The sequence below is a fragment of the Pollicipes pollicipes genome, unplaced genomic scaffold (genome assembly GCF_011947565.3).
Source record: "Pollicipes pollicipes isolate AB1234 unplaced genomic scaffold, Ppol_2.1 Scaffold_1600;HRSCAF=1878_pilon_pilon_pilon, whole genome shotgun sequence".
Taxonomy (NCBI): domain Eukaryota; kingdom Metazoa; phylum Arthropoda; class Thecostraca; order Pollicipedomorpha; family Pollicipedidae; genus Pollicipes; species Pollicipes pollicipes.
In genome coordinates this window covers 27,164,889-27,192,209 of record NW_023595962.1, presented here as the reverse complement: position 1 = coordinate 27,192,209, position 27,321 = coordinate 27,164,889, and the positions used below count along the sequence as shown (strand labels likewise).

The following is a 27,321-nucleotide window of genomic DNA, read 5'->3' as shown; positions in this document are numbered from 1 at the left end:
CGTACCAGCGGCGGTGTCCCACCGTCACGCCCGTACCAGCGGCGGTGCCCCACCGTCACGCCCGTGCCGGCGGTGGCGTCCCACCGTCACGCCCATACCAGCGGCAGTGTCCCACCGTCACGCCCGTAGCAGCGGCAGTGCCCCACCGTCACGCCCGTGCCGACGGCGGTGTCCCACCGTCACGCCCGTACCAGCGGCGGTGTCCCACCGTCACGCCCGTGCCCGCGGCGGCGTCCCACCGTCACGCCCGTACCAGCGGCGGTATCCCACCGTCACGCCCGTGCCGACGGCGGTGTCCAACCGTCACGCCCGTACCAGCGGCGGTGTCTCACCGTCACGCCTGTGCCGGCGCCAGTGTCTCACCGTCACGCCCGTACCAGCGGCGGTGTCTCACCGTCACGCCTGTGCCGGCGCCAGTGTCTCACCGTCACGCCCGTACCAGCGGCGGTGTCTCACCGTCATGTCCGCACCAGCGGCGGTGTCCCACCGTCACGCTCGTACCAGCGGCGGTGTCCCACCGTCACGCCCGTACCAGTGGCGGTGTCCCACCGTCACTCCCGTACCAGTGGCGGTGTCTACTGCGTATTTGCATGCCTCTCCGCGCCTCTGCAGCCCGTCGTAGTCTTCGTACACGCTGAACACGAGCCCCAAGACTGGGAGATTGCTTTGCTTGTTTCGTGCTGGGTTCCCATTGGTGATGTTTGATCACACTCTTGACCAAGCGCACGACTGGCCGACGGACGCCACAGGAGGCGGCTGCTATTGCAGTGGGTAGACGGACGGTATAGCGAGGCGGCTGCTATTGCAATGGTAGACTGACGGCATAGAGAGGGCGGTTGCTATTGCAGTGGTAGACGGACGGCATAGAGAGGCGGCTGCTATTGCAGTGGAAGACGGACGTTATAGCGAGGCGGCTGCTATTGCAGTGGTAGACGGACGGCATAGAGAGGCGGCTGCTATTGCAGTGGTTAGACGGACTGGCATAGCGAGGCGGCTGCTATTGCAATGGTAGACTGACGGCATAGAGAGGCGGTTGGCTATTGCAGTGGTAGACGGATGGCATAGAGAGGCGGCTGCTATTGCAGTGATGGACGGGCATAGAAAGGCGGCTGCTATTGCATTGGTACACGGACGCCATAGCGAGGCGGCTGCTATTGCAGTGAGTAGACGGACATTATAGCTAGGCGGCTGCTGTTGCAATGGGTAGCTCGTGCTCAAGCATCGCGTCTTGAATACTGCAGCTGCCGTGTGCAATGTTGCATACAGTGATCTCTCGGTATTGCTCTGCGTTTCGGGAAATTTAGAGTCTTAGCAGCACGTTTCTCGTCCTGCCTGTGCCGCGCTTTTTGCACAGGTTTCGTCAAAATATGCCACCTAGGCCGTGCGTCTTTTCTAAGCAGGCGCGAGACTTCTTGGGCAGTCAAAAGGCTCAACTTTATCGGCTTATACTTCATAGCTCTACACCGAGCCTTGTTTAACTGCACGCAAACAGAATGGCTGTAGCGGAGACTGATCCCAAAAACGGCATAAGGGGTGGGCAGATTAATGTTTTCTGCTATATCTGCTATTTTCTTCTCCCTGTTAGGTCTGTGCGGTTGCGGCGATGCTTGCGTGTTGGCACCGCACTTGCGACGCCGGCGGAAGTAGCATCTCTCCTGCGTAGCGTCTCTCCCGCGTGCGCGCTAACGACCGCACGACGCTAATGACCACACGCGCCTGAGAAGGGGCTTAACGTTGACGCTTTTGTGACGGCCTAACCAGCGGGTAGCAGGGTCTTGTCGGCCGGCCGGCCGTTATCAGCTGGTCCCACAGGCCGCCTGCTGTGGCGGACCTCCCTGAGCGTCGGGCCGCCCGCCGGCCGGCCGAAGTCGGGTAGTGGGGGGGGGAGGGGGAGGGGGTGGCGGACCGGTGTTTCTCGATGACGCGCTTGACTGGCAACCGGCCGACGGGCGGGCCGACGGGCCTCTATGAAGGCGACTCCCAGTCCGAGGGGAGCTGCAGCACACGGGACGCCGGTACACAGCCCGGTACCGTGGCAGGCTCCAGTCGTGTGAGCGGCTCAGAAGGAGTAGGACCGTCAGTTGTCCCCTAGCGGCGGCGTCGGTCCGTCGAGTTCACCAGCCTGCTGCTAGATGGCCCTGTGGTGCCACTGTGAGGCGGCACAGCATGCCGAGAGGAGGCGGCTGCTGGAGACTCCTCCAAGGACTGAGAGGCCATCTCCAGTAGCTCAGAGCCGCAGAGGCGCAGTATTCCTGAGACATTTCACTCCTTGTAGGATCACTAGCTACGGTGCTTTAAGAGAATGTTTTACATTTTAATATATTTAAGGAAGCATCAGATATTATGAAACAGGCTCACTCGTAACGATTGGTGTACTCTTTCAGTGGAAAAACTAGTGTAGACAGCACAATTCTCTGCATGGTAAATGTGCTCCTCAATGCGTCGAGGTTTGATGATGTCATCGTTCCTTGCACAACATTGATTGAGAGCGGGCTGACGGCCTGGAGGTCGCGCTCATGAACGACAGAGATGAAGGCATTGACAATTATATTTGTTGACCTTGATCGCCGCATGGCTTGGGGAATGACAGGATATGAAAGACGTTGTGATGACGTCATGAATGCCAAGGTGACTTTGGATTGCTCTCCCCGATATAACTTCCTAGATTTTTGTTTCTGGGAGTGTAGCCCAGAAACTAGAGGGGGCTCACGCTTTAAGAAGGGCAGAATTGTGAGCAGCACCGGAAGGTCTTCAAAGTAACGACTTCAGTTCGAACCCCACATAAATGTGGAACACTCCCTTTAAGCTCCACTGAGTATGGATACTGTCTTGCACGTCTTTAGTGCCAGCTTACACACCCCGCTAACGGCCCAATTTCGGGGTGGCAGTCTGTTATAGATCAAACAGGCTTGTTATGTCCTGTAAGGCAAATTGAAGAGGTTCTCGGACACGAAGTTGGCACAAAAGGCGGCGAGCATATTGAGTGTGGCTGTTTGGAAGCATTGCCTGAAGCACTGCGGTATTGACGTCACTTGGTTCCCTTTGTTCCTCAGCTTGCGGTGTTCTGTGTGTCAGCTCCTGTTGGGTTTAGCCCTCGCCATGATGGGAAGGTCGATGGGATGTTCACTTAAGGTTTCTGGGAGATGCCTCTCAGACATACTGTGCAATAGCGTCCAAAGTTTCAGTAGACTATTCGAGGTACTGGAGTGTCCATTGTGCGTGTTTTGATTTCGAAAACGTGCTTCTAGCTTCTCTAGTTTCGGATCAGCGGCGGTCTTTGATGAGCACTGCACGATGACCTTCCGTCGGCACGGACGGCGGGCGGCGGCCGATGATGCCGCGGAACGCGCGGGGCGAGCTGACGCTGTTCTATCCATGAAGCCATATATCATAAGCATATGCTCAAAACACATAAAGAATGTGCACCATTGCACTCAAAGTCAGACAAGAAACACACCTGTTTACGCTTCGTGGCGCCACGAGAAATGGCCTTGTATTAAGATGCAGCAAATCTAAAAGTGCGATTTTCTGGAAAACTTGACCTTTGACCTGATATTGTGGTGATACTTAAAAACATACAAGCTAGTGTCAATCGCAAGATCTCGCTCAGGCCAATTCACTTTTGTTGTATTCTAAGCTCTGTCCTTATTAGCTTGGAAACCCAGGGATGCACCGGCCCCCTATCAATCCGCGTTATGAAAAACGGCGAATCAGGCGAATCAGGCCGAGGATCAAGACACTTGGACGAAAATGAGAGGGGGCTGCCGTGCTCCGCTGTTGGCTGCCGTCGTTTAAAAATGAAGAAATTTCCCCACTCCGTCAGAAGAGCTCTATGTCTGATCCAACGAGAGACTTGTCCTCCAACCATCATTTCAGCCTTTTCTACCAGCGAAAGCTCAATCAGATGGCCGCTATCTTTTGACTGCGGTGTGGTGGTGACTGCAGTGTGGGTTGACCCGTTCCTGTTGATTCGTTCCTGTCGATCCGTCGCTGCCGGTCCGTCGCTGTCAGTCCGTCGCTGACACTGTCAGTCCGTCACTGTCGGTCCGTCGCTGTCACTTTCAGTCCGTCGCTGTCAGTCCGTCACTGTCAGTCCATCGCTGTCAGTCCGTCGCTGTCACTTTCAGTCCGTCGCTATCAGTTCGTCGCTGTCGGTCCGTCGCTGTCGGTCCGTCGCTGTCGGTCCGTCGCTGTCGGCCCGTCACTGTCGGTCCGTCGCTGTCGGTCCACCGCTGTCGGTCCGTCGCTGTCGATCCGTCGCTGTCGATCCGTCGCTGTCGGTCCGTCGCTGTCGATCCGTCGCTGTCGGTCCGTCGCTGTCGATCCGTCGCTGTCGGTCCGTCACTGTCGGTCCGTCACTGTCGATCCGTCGCTGTCTATCCGTTGCTGTCACTGTCGGTCATCCAACGCAAATGAGCATCAATGGCTCAGCAATTTTAATGTGTATTTCGGGTTGGCCTTGCACACACGGAATGTGATGGCGAAGGCGGCAGGGGATCCAAGTCTGATACGAACTGCGAACATCCGAAAAATCGGTGCTCGCGCTCGGCCGGGTCGCTCAATTTATAAATTCCGTAGCGTAAGAAATATACCGCAGCGTAAGCGATGAAGTTTATATATCATGTTTCAAAAAGTGGTTGTCAATGTGCTCTATCAACTACTTGTTAACGCTACAGAATCAAATCATTTTTAAAACTAGCAGCATGGAACAAATTGAGATGCATGCCCAGTTGCGGCATGACAGAATGATACCGACTGGCCAAAACGGTACAGTAATCTTTGCCTCTGTCCGTCCAATTTCCAAATAGGACTCTGGAACTTTGTAGTTTAAAAATTGGAATGCTATCAACACCTCTACTTGCGACGAGGCGTAGCGCCAGCAACAGCTCGGGCCGGCGGCGGTGGCTATGTTCACCTCCCGCTACAGGGGCCGGCGGCGGTGGCTGGGTTCACCTCCCACTACAGAAGCCGGCGGCGGTGGCTGTGTTCACCTCCCGCTACAGGAGCCGGCGGCGGTGGCTGTGTTCACCTCCCGCTACAGGAGCCGGCGGCGGTGGCTGTGTTCACCTCCCGCTACAGGGGCCGGCGGCGGTGGCTGTGTTCACCTCCCGCTACAGGGGCCGGCGGCGGTGGCTGTGTTCACCTCCCACGGGGCGATGGGTGTACGTGCGAGTTAGCTGTATATCGAATGGTGTGATGCGTTTAGCATGCCCAAAAATCTGTTTTGGGCGATTGGAAAGGCGCAGGCTCCTGCAGAACACTTCAGTTAAAGAGAGAACGCATGGCCACCATTCGACCCATTTTGCCATTCAACGCTATAAGGCTGTCGCTCCGCTTTTTCCTGCTGATCTTCCCCCGGCCTTCCGCCCATTCTTGTTGGTTTGTTTGTGCGCAGCGTGATAATCTGCAGCGGTTTGAGTTCGATTTATTTTCATGGACTGCGTATTATTCATTTATCACTCATGAATAGCAATATTTGGACATGTGTAATCACGATTTGGGACGATTACACCTGGGCAGCCTGTGTGTTCGACCATCGCGAGGGTCCTGAGCTGGCGCAGCCCTTATGTTCGTCGACTGACCACCCTCTCCTATGTCGGCCCTGGCCAGCGGGGACCGGCTGTCGGCGGCCCTTTGATCCTCCGCTCGTCAGCCCACCCGAGGTCCGCCCCGACCTTTGACCGCACCCTCGCCGCCGGCCGTCGGCGCATCCTTTCATCTTCCGGCGGCGCCTGCCAGAGCCGGGGAGGGAAGTCGTGATCCCCGGAAGCGGCGGCGGTCGGTGGAATGTGCAGCACGTGCGACACACGTGAGATCGCCAGCCAAGTGACGGGAGCATGGTATCTGCCTGTGACGTAATTCTGCCGGCCCGTGATCACTAACGTCGGCCGGACCAGCAGAGTTACGCGCGGCTGCGGTGCTGGCCCGGTGGACCTGTGGACTCCGGTGCCGGTCCGGTGGACCTGTGGACTCTGGTGCCGGTCCGGTGGACCTATGGACTCTGGTGCCGTCCCGGTGGACTTGTGGACCCCTGTGCAAGCGCTGGCAGCGGGGAGTTCTCTGGAACATCCCCGCGATGCCAGCACACACGTTCGGCTCCCCTCCCTCCCGCCCGGTAGTCCAAAACAAAGCCGCCGGGGGTGGGACCAAGTGTTTTGAGAGTCGGCCGCTGCCTAATCTGACTCCATGTCCGTCAGCCGCGTGACCTGTCCCCGTCCCAGAGCTTGAGTCCCCGACAGGGTCAGGGCAAACCCCGATCAGGAGTCTGGGCATCTTTCTCCGTGCAGGACGTTCGCTGATCGAAAAACAGTGAGGCCGAGAACTTAAAAACATCAGCAATAAAGACGTTGCAGAAGCCGGCGATGACGGCGATGGCTATTGTTCTACGGCGCTGATTTCTTCGCGAGCTACCCATCACCTGACCCTACCTCTCACAAGCCGCTGTCACCAGCGGCCGGGTGGTCATGATAAATGGCCCTCTGTTTTCGTCGGCGGGTCGCCCGCGGACGCCGCTAATCCGCCCCCGCCGCCGCCAATCCACCCCCACCCCGCCCCGTGAGCACGTGGAGGCCAGATGTGTCCACCGCCGGGTGGGCCCATCGCCGTGTCTAACGGACGGGCTGGGTAATCACGAGCCACTGCCTGGACGGGCCGGGCGCCGCTGGTGACAGCCAGCGCTGGTTTACACGCCTGTGGACGGCGGCGGGTGCGTGGATCATGATTAATTAGCCTCTTTGCATTTGTAAGGCTCTTCGCTTGGCTGAAAAGAACACATGGCTGGCAGATATATTCGTTAAGCCCGTGCCACTGCTCATTATTGCGGTGGGCATTGCGCACCGCCTGAGCTCCCCAAACGTTGGCATTCACACTAGAGACGCAGCTTTCTCCAAAATATCAGCCCGCGTCCCCGCCTGCCTGGTTAGTGATCCAGTCCGCAGAAGCTCGCTGTGCTTCGACGCGGATCCGCCATTAACCCGCAAGTACTGATTTATTACAATATGCATTTGATCATTTCGCCTTAATGTTAAACCTACACATTGAGGTGTGCATAATGGCATATGAGGATCATGTGATGCGTAACATTGTTTTACTACCACCAGTGACGCTGCTCAGCAGCACTCAAGGAATTTACAATACACCAAAGTAGATTTTGAATACTGTGATAGCAGTTTTCAGCTGCAAATGAGAAGGATGAGGCTGGTAATAAGAGTTGTCTTCCACCAAAATGCTCCAAAGATTTCAATCCTTTACCTCATCCCTGGTTTTTCATGCCCACGTTTTCGCGCTAAAACGTGGATTGACATTTCTGGCGTCTGGGCAGCGGCGTGTTTTCAGGAACACTGCACGACGATCAAGGGCCGACACGGGCGCGACTGGCAGCTGGTAAAGCCTCAAACCGTGCTCGGAGGGGCGACTGTTGCATTAACGAGGCCCCGCATCGCTCGTATGTGCTGATCATGCACAAAAACACATGTCAACATGCTAGAAATCAAACAGAAACATGTCTGTGTAAGCGCCCTCCTGCAGGCGTTGGTGATGCTGGTGCTGGTGCCCTGGTGCTGGCGTTGGTGATGCTGGTGCTGGTGCCCTGGTGCTGCCCGGCGTTGCAAATATTGTCATGTCATCCTCTGATAGTGAAATGGTCTTAGAGAAACGGCCGTTGGTCTGACCCTGGGGCAAATTACTACACTAAAACCAGTAACATATTGATCAATCGTGGGATCTCGCTGGGGCCGACTAACTGTTGTTCTCAGGAATGCTCTGCCACACTGCGACCGGAAACGGGGGGTGGATGCAATCCCCCCTGCCCCTTCCCCTCCCTCTAGCCGTGTGCGTTGTGAAACACGACGAATCGAAGCGACGGTAAGGATAGCCCGCCCTGGCCTTGGGAAGCAGCAAGCTAATCAAAAGATCTGGTTGATTATATGTAGATAGATCTGGTTGGAAAGATATGATTGGTGCTCTGCCGACCACAATGATAGTCGCAAACGGGATAGTTGTCTGCGTTTTCATTCTTTCCCGTTGGATCCAACGTGCCCAACGTCAAGTTTTGATCCCATTTGCGATATCTGATTCTTTGGAAAACATCATATCATACGCGCCTTACGATTCACTTCCTTATACGTTGCATTCAAAGAACTGCTTTCCCAAACGGCCACTCCGCTGCACAGAACACGCTTTGATCGTGTTGCAATTAAGAGCTGTCTCCCAGATTGTTTGCTGGCGGACCTGAGATCGAGGACTTCACCTCGCACTCTGATCTGAGACCGAGGACTTCACCTCATACTCCGATCCGAGACCGAGGACTTCACCTCACACTCCGATCTGAGACCGAGGATTTCACCTCACACTCCGATCTGAGACCGAGGACTTCACCTCACGCTCTCAGCATGGGAGTAGCTCGGCCAGAGGTCCTCTCCCACGTGCTGAGCGGCGGTGAAGATGAACCGATTGGTCAGGAGTTATGCTCGAGGTAGAAACCTTGACGGGTAATTTGTCCTGTACCCAGTCCACCCACTACCCAGGGAGGCCAAGCCCATACCTGTCGGCGACCCATTCCCTATCAGTGTTATCCACCAGTTTACTACCCGTTTGAATTCTTCAGATTTCTATCTTTAATGTTTCGAAAAATTTCCGGCATCTTTACACGAATACACTTGTTTACCTCAATGAATACAAAAGTGGTGCGAATCGAGCTAATTTTGACCAAAAACGTCGCAAACAGTGTCATTGTGCGAACTTCCTTCAATGATCTACCCGATGTTTCGGGAATGTTTTACATATGCCCGTGCATAGCTGCATCTTACATGCGCCCAAAAACCGACGCTTTGTACATGTTCAACATATACCTGTGCCCATACCCACACCCATACTTTCCAGAAATCTGTACCCAAATCAGCCCGTTACCCATTCAATATGGATATCCATGGGGTTACCAAGGCCGTGAAGCCCACTAGTTCGTGGTCTGCCTGGGATGATTGCCGCCGTTATCTCTCATTCGAAAGAGAGCGCTCGTTCCAGCCTGGATGGCTGCATGGATATGGCGAAATTCATTTTAAAAGCATACGGACAGCAGTCTTTACTGTGCAGTAATGCAATGATAGTCACCCTGAGCCCAAGTTATAGGCTGAAAATAGTGTTCGATTCAAAAGTGTATTCCTTTTATTGGTGCTGTCTGGTATGCTCTTACTGGCCTTACCACGCTGAGTTCAATGGTGAAATCCTTATTGCTCTGCATTGGATGCATCTCCTGAAAAACAGATTGCACAGTTTTCTGCATTTTCTGTCAAAACCCATACGCGCAGTAACTCTGATGAACTTCCACTTCCGATGCGGTCCACTCCATGCTCGGGAGCCGGTCGCTCAGATCCGCGCCGCTGATTGGTCGACAGAAGACTGACTCCGCCTATTTAGCCACTGATTAGTGGAGGCATTTGGCGCATCGGATGGACAGAGCCAATGTCTGGTGCTGATGGCTCTGCGGCCGGCCATTCTGAACAAGCTTATACTTTGTGTTAGGTTCCTGACGTCGGCTGCAGTCTCCAGTGTTCGCCGGCGCGTTGAAGTCTCCCAGGTGGTCGCTGCACTGCTCTCATCTGGACCGGCCGTCAGCTTCAGATGAGGTGGGTCCAGTAACGCTGTCAACTGTCGATGCCGCACAGTTCCCTCATTCCGACTGCAGGCCGCTCTCATTTGTGTAACGTCTTGCAGATGTACCGCCAAAGTGAACTATCCAGACTGTCGGCTCCCGCCTAAGTTAGCTGGGCTTTTATACATCCCTATTTTCATGCACAACATTGATGCGTTTGAACGAATAGGGAGCCGTTTGCGGCCCAAGATTAGCAATATCTTACCAGATGTGTGCATGACGTTAAACAGATAAGCCTTTAAAATGAGCTTCTTAACGTCGACTGATCGTGTTCAAGTGCGAACTCGCTACAGGAGACCTGTTTGGTGAGCTCGCGTCGAAATGCTCCTGTTTCAGCTTTCCACAACAAAAAACAGTGGAGAAAGAGGGGGTTGACACGTTTTCATTGTGTTACAATTTTAATCATTTACATCACCCCTGTTTCTGGAGGTTTGCCTACTTCAATGAAGGCATCACATGTTGATGATGCTGCTGCCGAGCGTTTCCTAAGGCTGACTCTTGCGACCTCACATAGCACCCTCCGACACAATCTCATGAATCCTTGCGCCATGGTAAATTTAGACGTTGAAGCAGATGCTGTCTGCATCGCTTTCAACTACCTAAACTGATTCATAATCAAGAAGTGCTTTGCGTGCCTGTAAGGCAGTAAACTGTGTGTATCAAGTGCACAGAAACCCTTTCAGGGGAGAGCGAAGTAGCAACGGCACCGCCAAACTTGGTAAACATTGCAGATGACACGCCCTGAAAACCCGATATCTAATCACCTGTCTGGGTGGATCTAATCAACTGTCTGAGTGGGACACGTAATGTCTGTTATTCGATGTCGTTATTTACTACGTATTGTTCCGAGTTGTGTCAGTCAACACGTGCTAGGCAGGTCAGTGTGCTGACACAGGTCTCCACTCTGCACAACTTAACGTGGATAGAGATAAAAAAGACATGTTGGTTTTGGGCAAAGACAGGATGGGTCGTACCGGGCACATATCAGTTAGATGCCCAACATAGCCACAGAAGCGATGACAACACTGGCTTCGGGTCTGAATGTGTATAGGGGTCTTTCATTAAGTACACATTCCCATCTTTTGAAAAACTTTGTTGATAAAATTAAAATTTAGAATAATAGAATACTGACTGATATGGGCTCATAGATATGAGACACCTAGGATAATTGCTGGATGTTTTACATGACGTGTGTAGCATATCAAAATATGGATAATCTATGTAAGAAAATATCCAAAACACGGAAGAGACCTATCATGCGGATCAACCTATTAACAGATCAGACTAAAGTTGTTTGCTGTGCTCGAAGCGGTGAAGAGGTGTGATGGTGCGAGCGCATTATGATCATCTACACCCTGGATTACGGGGAGGCCTGGTCAGCCAAATGGTCCCAGCTGGTACGCCGTGCGAGCTGAACCGTCTGCCGACAGTTCAACGGGCTGTCATATCCATAGCGCATAAGGAAAACGCCTGTGTCAACCGAGCGCCGCCGTCCTCATGGGCATGTTCGCCGTGTGCAGTGCTTTTGGTCCTGTCGTTATGATCATGACCAGAAGCCACTTCACATGCTGAACTTGTCTTGAACCTCGTGTGGCGTCGGCACACAGCAGACAAAGCGAAAGGCATGCATTCTGCCCGGCATAGTCGTCGTTGCTAGTGCAATGCTGCTAAAGATTTCCGGCTGTGTCTCAATACGTTTAGAAGTACACCATCCATATTATTGCGCTACGGCACATCGAGTTTTGCTCGGGTTCTAAATCCTCTCTGACAGGTGCGCTCAGACGTTTAGTTGTGCGCACCTAAAGCTTCGAGAGATAGCTCAGAATGAGTTTAACGCAGACTGAGCTGCCCTAGAGGGACCCTCTGTTCTGCTCTCTGTTCGCGGGATGTTGATGCAAAGTCTCGCGTTTTATCCCGCCGAGCAAGAAGAGCTTGCCAGCACAGCTTTGTCTGACAAAAACGGCGCGACTCGCCCGGGCTTGGAAACTGTTCATGTCCGCCAACGTAAGCTGACCTTGATCAGCTAGAATCGTTAGCTCACAGCGCAGGATTGCAACGTGCGCTGCGACTTAGCAGTTCTAGCAGACTAAGGTCGTGGCGGTCGGTTATGGAAGATGTGATCTGCGTTATCGTTGCAAGCCCAAAATTTGCAATGACCGAATGGACTGCCAGCGTGGAAAAAACATGGGAACTATTCCACTTACCGAAGACGCTACCTGTTTGCAGTGTGTCAAGCTGCACTTAAACGTGTTTCTGTCTTGGTTATAGCAGCTCGATACTGTTTCAAAGTTAAAATTGCTGCTTAACATACTTTTCAGGTGTTCGAGGCTATTAAGCCAATAATGATGCAATCAATACAATCAATACAGATCACATACTTGACCACAGTAAAAAGGACATAATGTTTCCATCTCGGAGTGCTACGCCTCAATGGGCTCATCTGCCGTGAGCAGCGTTTCCAGTCGTGATGTTTTCAAACATGACTGAATCCACTGCTCACGGCTGCTGTGCCTGACGCCCCCACTGGTCACGCCTGCTGTGCCTGACGTCTCCACAAAGACTGATCACGTGCTGAGGGTTGCCATGTGAGAACAATCAGGATAATTGAGTTGCAAGCCACTTATCGAGGGGCTCGTTGGTAGGTGGTCACGTTGGTACGTTGGGACCCTCCACCACACCACTATGGTGTGGTGGAAGGTCTAGAGGATGTCAGCACTGTGGTGGAATCGACCACTGCCCTCCACGATGGTGTGTCGTCGGCAATAGGCATGACATAGTGCAATGCTAGTGGCAATATTCCACCGCAAATGCGCTCACAAACGCATCCCCCTTGTTGACGAGATCTGATGCTGTACATGGTGCCATGGCTGACTGCGGCTAGCAGGCTTTGGTTCAGCGGCTAGCCGGAATGTAACCTGCGGCTAGGCAGCCAGCTGACGTCGCGATCAGCTGATTAGCCGTTGGCCAAGGGATGATGCCAGACTCAGCCATTGGCTAATGGCTGATGTCGCGATCAGCTATTGGCCAATGGATGATGCAGGACTCAGGATTGCGCGTACTTCTAGTAGAATGGAAAACATGTTCCAGCCTTTTTAACTACCACAAAATGAATTAAGATAAAGCTCAAAATCTCAAGAGCCCGTGATCATTTCATAAAAGCTTTTTATCGAGATTTCTTCGAAAAACGGCAGATGTGTTTTAACCTATGTGCATCAAATGGACACGCAATGCACTCAGCAAGGCATACCATACCGGCCTCAGCCTGCAATGTGGCACTGGTTGTGATTTGCAGCACTCGATGGGCTCTTCAAAAGGCGCATGCTGTGTTGCTCTGCTCTGTTGCCGGGTGTCGATGCACGGCTATGAGTTGTATCACAGCCGGCGGCAGCGTAGGTCAGCATGGATCCACCGGAGGGAAGAATCAGCAGGGAGCTGTACACACATGTCCATCGGTAGGCGTTCATGTAAGCTTACACTGGACCGCTTGTTCTGTCAGATGGCAATGTCGGATTACAGCTCACTGGGGCATATCTGTCGTGAGCAATGTTTTTGGTCATGGTCTTCAGAAACATGACTAAAGCCATTGCTTACGACTGCTGTGCCCGACGCCTCTAATGAATGACCAAAACCCACGACCTGTAAGATGCAGAGGATCCAGTTGGCTAAGAAATTGTAGGCAACAATTGTAATGATTCACACTCGCACGGTAGTGGAGCAGCTGTGCGATAATCTCCAAGTAACGCAACGATTTTCAGCAGCGCTGGCCTGCTCCACGTGCTGAATTGTGGCATATGACTCCAAGTTGTGTCTCAACTAAACGTACGGAATTTTCCGATGTACAGTCAACGGCTTGCACGCCATGTCCCCTGAACTCACTGGCTGTTGAAACGACCTCGGATATTGCGCATCACTGGTCTCCTGAACCGATGGAATGTTGTCCTGATGGGCATGTCTGCCGCCTGTCTGCCCCCCCCTGGTGGGCATGTCTGCCGTCTTTCTGCCCTCCACATGGGCATGTCCACCGTGTGCAGTGGTTCTAGTCATGTCGCTATAATCATGACTCGCAACCATCTGACACGCTGGACGTGTTCAAGCAGACGGCCGAGAAGCAGTGGCGAGTAACTGACGGAAAGGAAGGCCCTGATACATGCTGCGCAGACAACACACACATTACTGCACACACCTGCCATTCCACCAATGCTGCTACCAGCAGCTTACTGCATTCGCTTGCTCTGCATTGGCGTGCCCTAGAATCGGTCAATGTTTCATGCGCTACGCTTTGCTCAGCTCCTGAATCTACTTCAACTGGTGTGACTCCGACAGTGCTGATCTATTCAAACCAGGTCCTTTGTTTATGGTGGACGAGCTTATAACTTCCGAACGACAGCTCAGAGCCAACACGACGCAAACAAGTCAACAGGTTTGAGATTGTTGGAGATGGCTATTCGATATATCACTGGATTGATGTATTACGCTCAGTTATCATTTGTGTATGCCTCAAGGGATAAATGATAACTCATTTATCTTTTGCCTCCTGCTTTGCCATACCTGTGAGATATTGAGGCTCACACATTGGAGCGAAACTCGAAATGAACTGTGATAGCTAAAGGGAAGGAACATTAAAACTACTTGATTTATTATCCAATTCGGGAGGTGTTTTACTCAGAAGATCTTGCAAAATGTGGTGGATACAAATAACATTTATATAACCATTCTCGTAAGACAGAAATCTTACGTTTAGTTCCGCAGTATTCATGACGAAGCTCCATACTCAATAAGGACAGAAATTCTTCAGTTCCTCAGAGCAGTATGGCATTTCCTAGCTAGATATTGTGTTATATGCAGACGCATACCAACATTTGGTACTTCTAAGGCGCGGAGCGATGACTTTATCTTTGCATTGCTTCTGTTAATGGTAAGGCTTTCTTTTGGTTTGTTTCTGGAATCCAGCTGAAATCTTCCTGAAAACACACCGAGAACGACTCGGGGAAAAACCGGCAGGGCTTGAATGACTTGTGTGCAGCAGTTGGACACGTGCGTTGGATGCAACAGAGCACTATGCCGGTCATACGGTGCCCAATGGGTTGCCACATCATCATGCCAACGCTTGATCAAGCTTCCAACAGGGGTACAGCTTGTGTTGCCCTGCTCTGTTGTCGGGCGTTGATGCACGGTTATGAGCTGTATCACGTCCGACGGCAGCGTAGGTCAGCATGCATCCATCGGAGGGAAGACGCGGCTGATATCGGTGCAGGTGTCTCCATCGGCAGACGTTGCTGCATGTTTACACTGGACCGCTAGGTTCTGGACTAAATGTTGCAACAAGGCTGGATGTGGCTCGTCAGGTTTTTATTCGGTGGGTTACCGACCTGAGACCGGCAGCTGGCGGATTTTGTGTTCAGCTGATGGCTAATGTCTAATGCATGGGTCATAATTTTCGACGGTGATTGGGGTTTATGGTGTACCGAAATTTATATTCCCACAAGGCTGCAAGAACCAAGCCAATTTAATGCCATCCGGTAAATTTTCTCAAGTCTGCTGGACATTTGAAAATATCTCCAGGTGTTGCCAGGCAGGGCGGTGATCGGAGGGTGGCGTGGATGACATCTCACACCCAAATAAAGGTAGTAAATCTTGGGAAGTGGCTTCCAGAAATCAAAGATTCAACATAAAAACCAGAAAAGACATCAGAGTCAGAATTCAACAAAAAACTATGCCTGCTGCCGAAGAGTAGTCACATGGAAGCTGAAACTTTCTCCAATGGAGGTCTACTTCATGCAGACAAAAAAACCTGAGTCAAAACCCCTTATACGCGGGCGAATATACCACGACCGAAGGGTGAAAAATGAGGGTGAGAAAGCGGTGATAGTAGGAAATCAGATCAAGCCCAATTTGTGGAAAATAGGCTTTACACCACAGCAAGCTTCCAATTGAATGTATTCGCTAGCTTCCACGTCAAACATAAGCTATTAACTAGCGTGCCAATGTCCATTTTAGTCGTCAGTATGTCTCCATCCGTCGAGTCGTATTGGAAACCGAAGTGTTTTGCAGATGAACGTGCAATCACGTTTGCATTCAGGCCAAACAGTGCACCCTAAAGAATAGCTAAAAGATTGCCTTCTCCCAATGTGGCGTGAGAAAAACGTAGGGTCAGGCACACCGCTGTTTGTTAACATGGCCAACAGATCTTGAAACAACGCAACAGCTTCTATACGTCGCACCACGTACCAACTGAGCGCCACCAGACAAATAACAGCCGCTGTACTCCTGCCGGCACGTCCGTCATGTGGAGGGTTTCTCGCCGTGTCGTTATCATCATGACGCGAAACAGCTCCGCATGATGGACTTGTCTGGAGCCGCCGCCTGATAGCTAGTGTCGCTGAGGCTCGATGACGCACTCAGCTGATGAGGCTGTGTGGCATCGCCTGCCTCTCATCCCAGCAGGAGGGGCGGAAAATGCGGCTGTTCACCGCTGTGCAGAAGTGGACACCGCGGACGTTCACGGCTGTACAGGAGGGACGGACACAACGGCTGTTGCTGACCATACGCACATGCCTCCAGCCCTGCTGCTGCACCCTGCAATAAAACATTAGCTCTTTGATGTAATCATCCCAAGATTGCAAAGATTTTCCACCTCCAAGAGCTCGGCGGGCAATCAATCATTATCACATCACAGACTAGCACGGTAACCATACGCACTGGCCTGCTCCATGCGTTGAATTGTGATATACTGTTATGAGTTGCATCAGAGTTAAACGCGCGGGGCTGACCGGTGTGCCATCAGCCGCACACGCGGAATATTTCATGAACTGAATGGTTGTTGAATGAACACGGCTGCTACGCATCACGGTCGCTTGAATCAGTGGAGTGTCGCGGTCCTCACGGACATGTCCACCGTGTGCGGTGGTTCTAGTCGTGTCGTTATAGCCATGACTTGAAACCATATCACACGATGGACGTGTCTGATTTTCAAGCAGCCGACCAAGCACCACTGACTGAGCGACCGGCAAAACAAGACCCTGATAAATGCTAGGCAGACAACAGACTAGTCATTCGCCATGTGCCACATGCAGTTACCTTCAACTTGCTACGTTTGTGAGCTCCGTTTAGCATGCTTACTCTATAACATGATGAGAACTGTTCCGACTGATGTGGCCTGGTCCTCATGAATGGAAGGCATACCTGAAGCAACAAGCGACATTCCTGAATCATCACTCCACTGAAAGCATGTCTCAAGGGAGACACTCCGTACTGTTCTGATATAATTGCGGTATATTCACACAGACTCCTCACATCATTCCAGACAAGAAGACCGGTTCAGCAGAGCTTCGCCAGACGGAAGACTGCCGAGTCTGCCTGGACATTGTCATCAACACACGCTACCGCAAGATAGCGCTCCGCTGCTTGGTGAGTTAGACTGTATTGCGGGATGGCGCTGGGTGCTGCACTCTGACGTCAGGAGACCTATGTGTGTCGGGATGAAAACTCAGTCTGAGAGAGATGGACACGGAAACTCGACATAGATTCGCCCTAAACAGATATGAATAATTCATTACTAACTGATTAATTTAGTTACTAAAAATATGTTTTTTGTATTTGATATTTCATTGATAGCTATCTAAATAATTGAACAACTAACCAATTAACTATATATATGCACACACACACACACACACACATACACACACACACACACATATATATATATATATATATATATATATATATATATATCAAAATACATATCATTCGATACGTGGTCGATACCGCTGGAGCAGTATACATGGAGCACAAAGCGTATCAAAGTTGTAATGGATCATTGCAGTCCTGTTGGGCATGTCTGCCGTGTGGGGCGTTGCGTGTCATGTAATTACAATCATGACTCGTAACCACCCGACACGCTGGACGTGTCTGAGTCACAGCCGAAAGGGGACCAGTGACTGAGTAACTGACGGAAGGGAAGGCTCTGATACATGCCGGGAAGACAGACGCATCATTAAAAATACACATTAACAATACACATCATTAACAATGCACAATTTCTATTGGATGCTGCCAGGTGCAGGTCACTGCATTTGCTTTCCCCGTAAGTTTCAATTCAGCTACAGCCTTTGCAGTACTGCCTTTGTTCTGAGTAAACTCCAACTAGTGCAGCCTGGTGTTTAATCAGTGGTCGTGCCTAGGGCTCTGAACATCAGGAGACAGTGATTCGATATATCATCTAGATTGCTGTTTCACGTTCGAACAGTCCTTATGTATGACACCAGCTTCATCCCCGTCCCCTTCACAGTGATGCTTCGTCATATGCATCAGATAACGAGACTAAAGCAGTGTAGTAAAACCCGAAGTGAAACGTCGCGAAAAGAAACATCGAGATGGACAAGGGAAAAACAGCAGGGGTATAACTCAGTTGTGTGCAGCTGTTGACAACACGCTTTGGATGCAGCGGAAGACTCTATGTTGGTCATACGTTATCCAGTGGTATGATGTGGGATTATCGCAACACTTGGCGCAGTTTTCAAGAGTGCAAGAGTGGCGCAGACTGTGTTGCTCTGCTCTGTTGCCGGGTGTTAATGCACGTTTATGAGTTGTATCACAGCCGGCAGCAGCGTAGGTCAGCATGGATCCACCGAAGGCTCTGATGCATGCTTGGAAGACGGGCACATCATTAACAATACATATAATTTCTATTGAATGCTGCCACGTGCAGGTCACTGCATTCGCTTTCTTCGTACCTTTTATTGTGCTATAGCCTTCTCAGTTCTGCCTGGCTCCTAAATATGCTCCGAGTAGTGCAGCCTGGTCTTTCTCAGTGGTCGTCCCCAGCGTTCCAAACATCACATCAGAGTTACATCAACGCGCTTGGAGCTGCACAACGCCCTGCAGCCTTCCTCTTTACACTGCTGTCTGCTTCCGGGCAGTTGTTTCAAGTCTTGTGTTGTATTTTACCAAGCAAGCAGAGCGAGCCAGCACGGATTTCTCAGATGGAAAACGGCCCAACCCGCCTGGACACTGCTGTCGTTCCTACTGGCAATGATCTGCTTGATTTGGTGGGTGGCAACACGACATTACAACAATGGTGTGACCTACATTTCTGGGGGACCAATGCCAACTCACCGCGAAAACAATGCTTCAATCATGTGTGAACTTCTCAAAACACTTTGGATCATCTTAGTGTGAATTCCCAAGAATGACGCAGTCTGTGCTGCTCTGCGCTGTTGCCGGGTGTTGATGCACGGTTATGAGTTGCATCACAGCCGGCGGCAGCGTAGGTCGGCATGGATCCACCGAAGGGAAGGCGCGGTTGAGAACTGTGCAGAACCCTCCATCAATAGACGTGACTGCAACCTTTCACCGGGCCGCTTGATCTTCTATATTGAAATCCAGAATTACAGCTCATGGGCATGTCTGTCGTGAGCAATGTTTTTGGTCGTGGTTTTTAAAACATGACTAAATCCATTTCTCACTACTGATATGCCCCCCGCAGCTAACAAATGATCACAGGCCAAGAGACATGACATGCAGGTGGTCAAGATGGACCGGCAGATGCAGGCTTTGATCACAGTGAGCCTCATGTGATGATCTCTTCATGTGATTTATGTCATGCTGGATGTGTTAAGTGGCCACTCGCGCAATAGTGAAGTACTTTGATAACGGACGCAAAATAGCCCCACAATGTGACGTGCAGCAGTCTTGACAGACGTGCTGACCGCGTGTTCCCGGCCCTGCCGCTCCACCCATCAAGGATAAAACCCGACTGCTTGATGTAGCTACCTCTGGGTTCCAATGGCGGATAAGGACTGGCATGATATCGGATAGGAAAGCATACAACTCTTTTGGAGCTTGGTGGGCGCCCAAATGCAATAAGTCACAATTAAGTACGACAACCGTACGCACTGGCCAGCTCCATGCGTTGAATTGTGATATATGGCTGTGAGTTGTATCACGGTTAAACGCATGGAGCTGCCCGGTGTGCCATCAACCGCACACACGGAATGTTTCCTTAACTGAATAGCTGTTTTAAATATGCGCACATAATCACGACTCGTAATTACATCACATGCTGGACATGTCTGAATCTTGAAGCAGCCGACCACCCACGTGAATGGAGCGTTGTGTTCCTCTGGAGGGTGTTTGACACGCCCACCCCGCAATTGGTGTCGTGCGCGCAACATTTGGGGCAAAACACTTATGCATGCAGCGCACCGAACAAGCAAAGAAAAGCCCACAACATGTGATGCAGATTACAACTAGAGATCACATCATCTCGAGGAACGAACACCCGTGGCATCTTCCCAACGCCACTTGTTTAGCACACATCGGTGTCACCTGCAGTTTGTCAGTCTTATCGTTACAGGCGTGGCCACAACTACTGGCAGTGGCTGGTGAGTGTGTAGTGATTTCGTATCCTTGCTCGGAAGTGTGCTTGTTGTTGTTGTTATGATAATCCCTCGTTAGCTTAACAGTGCACTGAAAATATCATGGACCGGATGTGGAGCGGGAGAAGCATCATCGTTAATCATTTTAGGTGCATCATATGCAAAGCAATGTAAGAGTAACCGTCAAACGCTAAACAGCACGGTTTGCAACTTTCCGCCCTGTCACTCTCGCCCAGCCTCTGGTTTCTGCCATTGTTGTATCTCCGACGGCCCGTTCCCAAATGGGACAAACACAGAGTTTTTTCCCTTTAACGTCTTGATTTGATTATCAGGAAAAATTTGTGCATGAAATTTATTTACACGTACCCCGTGATGATATTGATTTCAAGCTGTGCTTTTCCCGTGTGGTGCTCTGCGTGACTCGAGCTGGGGCATACCGATCTAAATAGTACCTCAGCCCAACTGATGTTACAGGCTGGAGCGCCATCGCAGTTCTATTCACGTTAGAAGCCATCGAGATAGGTTGTAAGCAAAGTAGTGTGTACATGGTCGATTTATGTACACCAAAAGGCACAATTGTTGTGGACACGAAAAACAAGACGGCAATCGTGTGTGGCCTTCCCACAACTATCAGGATCATATAAACAATTGATATGGCTTCCTACGAGAGACACAGTCTATGCTGCCCTGCATTGCTGTAGGGTGTTGATGTAGGTTATGAGTTGCATCACGTCCGGTGGTAGCGTGATTCAGCATGGATAGGCCGAAGGGAAGAATCAGCAGAGAACTATACATACATCTCCATCGGTAGACGGACATTAATGCAAGCTCCACTTGGTTGCTCGGTCTGTCAGATGGCAATGTCGGATTATAGCTCACTGAGCATATCTGTCGTGAGCCATGCTATTGGTCGTGGTTTTTGAGGCACGACCAACTCCATTGTTTACGATTGCTATGTCCCCATGCGGATCTCATGAAAAGCTCCCATTCAAGAGGCATCATATACAAATGCTTAAAATTGATCAATGCCAATAACCCATGACCCAATAACACGCGCACACGCTTTTTTACACCGTCCTGGTACTGAGCGAGAGGTAGCCCAGCGGCATGTGGCAGTCTTGACAGATGTGTCGACCATGCACACATGCGCCCGGTCCTGCCCCCGCACCCAACCATAAAACATCAGCTCTTTGATGCAACTATCGCAGTACTCCAAGTAATTTTCCATGTCCAAAAGATTAGTCGTCAGTCACAATCACTACACAGCTGGCCACGGAAATCCTACGCACTGGCCTGCTCCATGTGTTGAATTGTGATATACTGGTATGAGTTGTATCAGAGTTAAACGCACGGGGCTGGCCGGTGTGCCATCAGCCGCACACGCGGAATATTTCATGAACTGAATGGTTGTTGAATGAACACGGCTGCTACGCATCATGGTCGCTTGAATCAGTAGAGTGTAGCGGTCTTCTTCATGGACATGTGCAGTGGTTCTAGTCGTGTCGTTATAATCATGACTTGAAACCATATCACACGTTGGACGTGTCTGAATTTTCAAGCAGCCGACCAAGCACCAGCGACTGAGCGACCGGCAAAAACAAGGCCCTGATACATGATAGGCAGACAACAGACTCGTCATTCGCCATGTGCCACATGCAGATACCTTCAACTTGCTACGTTTGTGAGCTCCGTTTAGCATGCTTACTCTGCAACATGATAAGATATGTTCCAACTGATGTGGCCTGGTCTTGATGGATGGAAGACATACCTGAAGCAAAAAGCGACTTTCCAGAATCATCACTCCACTGAACGCACGTCTCGAGGGAGACTCTCCGTACTGTTCTGGTATGGTATATTTGCGGTATATTCACACAGACTCCTCACATCATTCCAGACAAGAAGACCTGTTCAGCAGAGCTTCGCCAGACGGAAGACTGCCGAGTCTGCCTGGACATTGTCATCAACGCACGCTACCGCAAGATAGCGCTCCGCTGCTTGGTGAGTTAGACTGTATTGCGGGATGGCGCTGATTGCTGCAGCCTGACGTGGGCAGAAGACCTATGTGTGTCCAGATGAACACTCGATCTGAGATGGTTGGACACGGTAATTAGATATACATTCACCTTAAACAAATAACTAAGTAGCTTACTAACTAACTAAACACACACACGCACACACACACACACACACACACACACACACACACACACACACACGCACACACACACACACACACACACACACACACACACACACACACACACACACACACACACACACATATATATATATATACATATACATATATATATATATATATATATATATATATATATATAAATACATCAAAATGCACATCATTCGCAACATAGCCGATACACACTGGAGCAATATACGTGCAGCACAAAGCGTATCAAAGTTGTAATGAATCACTGCAGTCCTGATGGGCATGTCTGCCGTGTGGGGTGTTGCTAGTCATGCCATTACAATCATGACTCGTAACCACCCGACACGCTGGACGTGTCTGAGTCACAGCCGACAGGGGACCAGTGACTGAGTAACTGACGGAAGGGAGGGCTCTGACACATGCTGGGAAGACAGACACATCATTAACAATACACATCATTTCTATTGAATGCTGCCATGTGCAGGTGACTGAATTTGCTTTCTCCGTAGGTTTAATCGTGCTATAGCCTTTGCAGTACTGCCTTTGTTCTGAGTAAACTCCGACTGGTGTAGCCTGGTGTTTAATCAGTGGTCGTGCCTAAAGCCCTGAACATCAGCTCAGACCTATCTTAACGCATGTGGAGCTGCTTAAACATCCTGCAGCTGCCGCTCTCTATGCTGCTCTCTGCTTGCGGTCTGCTTTTGCAATGTCTCGTGTTGTTTACCGCTAAGCAAGCAGATTGGGCCAGCAAGGATTCCTCCAACGGAAAATGGCTAACCCCTTGAACATTGCTGTCCTTCGTGCTGACACTGACCTGCTTGAAATGGTGGGTGGCAACGCGGGATTACAACACGCGCTGTGACCTATCATCTCCAGCAGATCGAGGTCAACCCACCGCAGAGAAGCCTTGGATACGGCTTAAGCTACGAGAATGGAGATATGATCCACATTATTGTTGTGACACTATATTCGTACCAGACAAAAGTAACGCTGCAATTACAAAAGTTAAGCGGCTGATCAGTTTCACTTACTTCTTTGGTCTGTTCTATCCCGTCATCTAAGCTATACGTATTAGGTTAGATATGCTCACTAAGATGTGCGTACAGATATCCGTAAGTTGATGTCAGTATTTCCTTCGGTTTGCATCTTTTTCTTGAAGCATGTTACGCTATACCGCACCCAAGCCGAGCATGTTGAACAGTCTGGTGAGACGTCACTGGCTTGTACAGTACATGAAACAGACTGGTGACACGTCACTGGCTTGTGCAGTACATAAAGCAGACTGGTGATACGTCACTGGCTTGTGCAGTACATGAAGCAGACTGGTGACACGTCACTGCCTTGCACACTACATGAAACAGACTGGTGAGACGTCACTGGCTTGTACAGTACATGAAGCAGACTGAGGAGACCTCACTGGCTTGTACATTACATGAAAACACATCGGGATAGACTCGAGAAAGAGGCGGCGGCATGATCGACTTGTGTGCAGCAGTGGGCCACGGGTATGGGATGCAGCAAAACACTGCTGGTGGTGCTTTGCCCAGTGAATTGACGCTCTCAACACTTGCTGAAGTTTACAGCGATGGGGGCGCACTCTCTGTTGCTCCACACTGTTGTTGGATGTTGATGTACGGTGGTAAGTTGCACCACATCCGGCGGCAGTGTAGGTCAGCGTGGATTGGCATCTTCATCGGCAGATAATAAGGCAGGCTAGCATTGGACCGCCCAATTTGCTATATTCCACTACCGGCTTTGAGCTCAATTTACATACGTATTACAGATAACGCTTCTGGTCGTGGTTTTTTGAAACATGAATAAGTCCATTACTTACGATTGCTGTGCCTGACGCCTGTCATGAATAATCACGGCCCAATATATACGAAATATGAAAGAGATCAAGGTGGTTCATCGGTTGCAGATTTCGATCTGATTAGCCTATATTCTCGCACGTTTTACTGAAGGCCAGCATAGATCCGTCAGAAGGTGGTCAGCTGATAGCTGAATAAACATCTGCATCTGGATTCACTGTCGCATGTTTGCATCGCATTGGATGTATCCATCGTTGGACATTATTGCAGCCTTGCACCGGGCCGCTCCATTATTCCTATTACAATGCAGGATTACTGCTCAATGGGCGCATCAGTCTTAAGCAATGTTTCTGGTCGTGCTTTTTTAAACATGACTCAATTCATTGCTTACGATTGCTGTGCTCCAAGCCTCCTATAAACGACCACGACCCACGAGCTGTAACATGCAGAGGATCAAGATGGCTAAAAAGTTGCAGGTTCCAATGCTCGCTATTGTTTTGTCTGACGCCTATAACGAATCATCACGACCAGGGCGGTCACTTTTTAAAATCAGTTGGAGGGAGGCAGAGCAAAAAAGGAGTGGCCTTACCCACTTCCTAAAACTGATTTACTTTCGGATTTTGACCACTGGAACTCCCATCCGAGATGCTAGAATAGGAAAGCAAGTCGTTTAGATATTCCTTAGATTCAAACTTGTTTTCCTGCGGATTAAATATTTCCCACGTGGAGTTAATGTGATCTGCCTTTTTGTGACAAGCTTAAAAAAGGATGCGATTCACAGAACGTGTAAATAAGCCTTAGTGATGGACCACTGACGACTACCGCCATCATTAGTCGTGCCGTATAATCACCGGATCCATAACTACGCGCCAGATGCACTTGCCAGTGTTGGGGAAACATAAGTTATCTACAGGGTACTTTTGGGTTCAAAATTAGCATGATGCTAATAATGATGTGTTGGGGTGCCTTTTGCCTAGCGAAGCAGTAGTTAGATCATTATTTTTTAAAATTTATTTGGCCCAGTACTCACTTTCTGCTAATGCTCACTGAGGAGGCTCAGAGGAGCATTGTGGAAAGGCGGGGGAGGGGGCTCAAGTCGGCGTTCGAGGAAGGGAGGGGGTGGCTCAGCCCACGAAAAATATAGAGGGACGCTTCTGATCGTCCCAGCCCAAGAGATAGCGCATCAGACGATCAAGACGGCTCAATAATTGCGCGTTGCGACGCTACTCATTCGGAATCAGCTGTCCCCCCCCCCACCCCCACCAACTGGTTGGTAATTCAAGCTTTTTTATTCTAAAATAAGGAAGAGCGCTAAGAAAGGTCAGCAGGCATATTTTGCACTTTGGTCTTCACTGCATCCCTGTGCTCTGTTATGCCTTCCCTACTGCTGAAGTAGAGTTCATGGAGCTAATTTTGACTGGAGGAAACACGAGAAGTGGCGTTGCAGTACGCTCGGGTAAGCACTTACAGTACAAGTGTTTACCCGAGATTTGATGAGCGCCTTGCCCAAACCCATTATCTTTTTGTTGTTGTTTCCTCGTGTTTTCGGACGCGTCGACTGCACCCGTCAGTTTGCGCCCCAATCCAAACTCATCATCATACCTGTACATCCTTAGAACTCTGCACCCAGCCCAACCCGTCAGCCGTTCTCTTTGGGTAGCCGTTCTATATATTGGCTTTCCCATGCTATGAACTCTTCTGGCTCACACTGGAGCGGTGATGGAGTACCCGCGTGGCAAACGTAAAGCGACGGACTCAACGTTTGCATTATTTGCCCTAATGTTTGCTTAGTCCATGGGGACCACGGCGCGCTGCGTAGTCCGGTGGGCGCCTGACGCATATCACGTCAACCTTAGTTGTGACCTGTGTTTTGTTGGGGCTTTTCGACGCCTGCAGCTACTGATGCTGCAGGGCGTCGCCTGCCGTCCACCACGCCAGGAGGGGCGGGTACCGCGGGGATTCGAACCCGGTACCTCTGCTCTCACAGAGGCGCAGCTTAGCCACCACACTGTCGGCACCCGCTTTGGCTGCAACGCACGGCATTGGCTTGTTACGAGTGTTAGACCTTGGTTTGAGATATATTTTTGCTGGCTTGTTCCGTGTGTTGGATTGTAGTGATCTGTTCTGAGATGCATCAATGCTCAACACACGGATCGTTTATGTACCAGCATCGGTTTGCATTTCATCCATTAAAACTACAGAGAAATGAGCTTAAAGTGCTTGCAATACGTCGCATTCACCTGCTGGGAGATCGCAAAGCGGAAAGCCCTGCCTGAAATTCCTGTCATCTGCCACAGGCCGGAGCCGAGTCGGCTACAGCTGGATGGATGGTCCGCCGGTGTTCTCGCGGCAGGACACCTCTTGCCCGCTAAAGCTGCCGTCCGCTACTGCCTGCGGGCTACCGCCTTCCACTCCAGCATCTCCACCAGCATCTCCACCAGCATCTCCACCAGTATCTCCACATGACCGCGGGCCTCTCAGAGGTGTTGGCCTCGGTACTGCAGGTGGTACTTCATATGGTGCTATAGATGGAGCTGCAGCGTGTGATGTCCGACGAGGAGGCACTGCCAACCGCGGGAATTGGCCTCTCGGAGGTGGTGGCCCTGGTGCTGCGGATGGTGCGGCAGATGGAGCTGCAGCGTGTGATGACAGGCGAGGAGGCGCTGACGGCAGTGGGCTTCTCGGGGCTGGCAAGCATGAGGTACCGGATCACGCGGAGCTGACGGCGAGAAGACGCTGCCGACCGCAGGCCTGTACCCTCGTGGCTGCTCGGCTTCTCTCAGACGGACCTGTAAAAGGGCATTACCTCGATCCCAATAGCATAACCGGGCGGAGCATCAGGACTGGGCGCAGGCCGTGCCCCAGCCCACAGGAAAATACGGACATCCCTTGCTCGCATCGTCATAGACCCTTCATGCTGCGCTTGTGGAGACGACAAAAAGCGTGTTGCGAGAAAACCCATGAAAACAAGCGTCCCACTTCAGATGGCTGGGGGTCTTCTGCATTTCCAAATATTTGGCGATGCAAGGGGATGTTAAGGCAGAGATGCAGAAGATCTTGGCATCGCATGTTCATGCGACAACTCTATGGAGAAGGCAACTAAGAAGACAGGTCTATGGGGCAGGCAGCTAGGACCACTGTTTGGGGAAGGCAACTAAGACAACTGTTTGGGGTAGGCAACTAATGCGACAGCTCTACGGGGCGGGCAAAGCACGGCAGAGACGATCACCCGCCTAATATACCAGTGCCGGACGGTATAGCCTCGAGCACCCGACCCACGCCGGTATAGCCTCGAACACCCGACCCACGCGGTAT

General features: G+C 50.9%; 1 protein-coding gene across 1 annotated transcript in view; it reads left to right on the top strand.

The window, feature by feature from the left end:
• LOC119089487 (uncharacterized) overlaps positions 1 to 26,729 on the top strand; it is a 52,732-nt gene extending 26,003 nt beyond the window's left edge. Inside the window, exon 5 of the mRNA XM_037212215.1 lies at positions 26,535 to 26,729. Within this exon, the coding sequence (XP_037068110.1) occupies positions 26,535 to 26,729 (195 nt within the window). The remainder of the gene's footprint in view (positions 1 to 26,534) is intronic.
• The last annotated feature ends 592 nt before the right edge of the window (positions 26,730 to 27,321 follow it).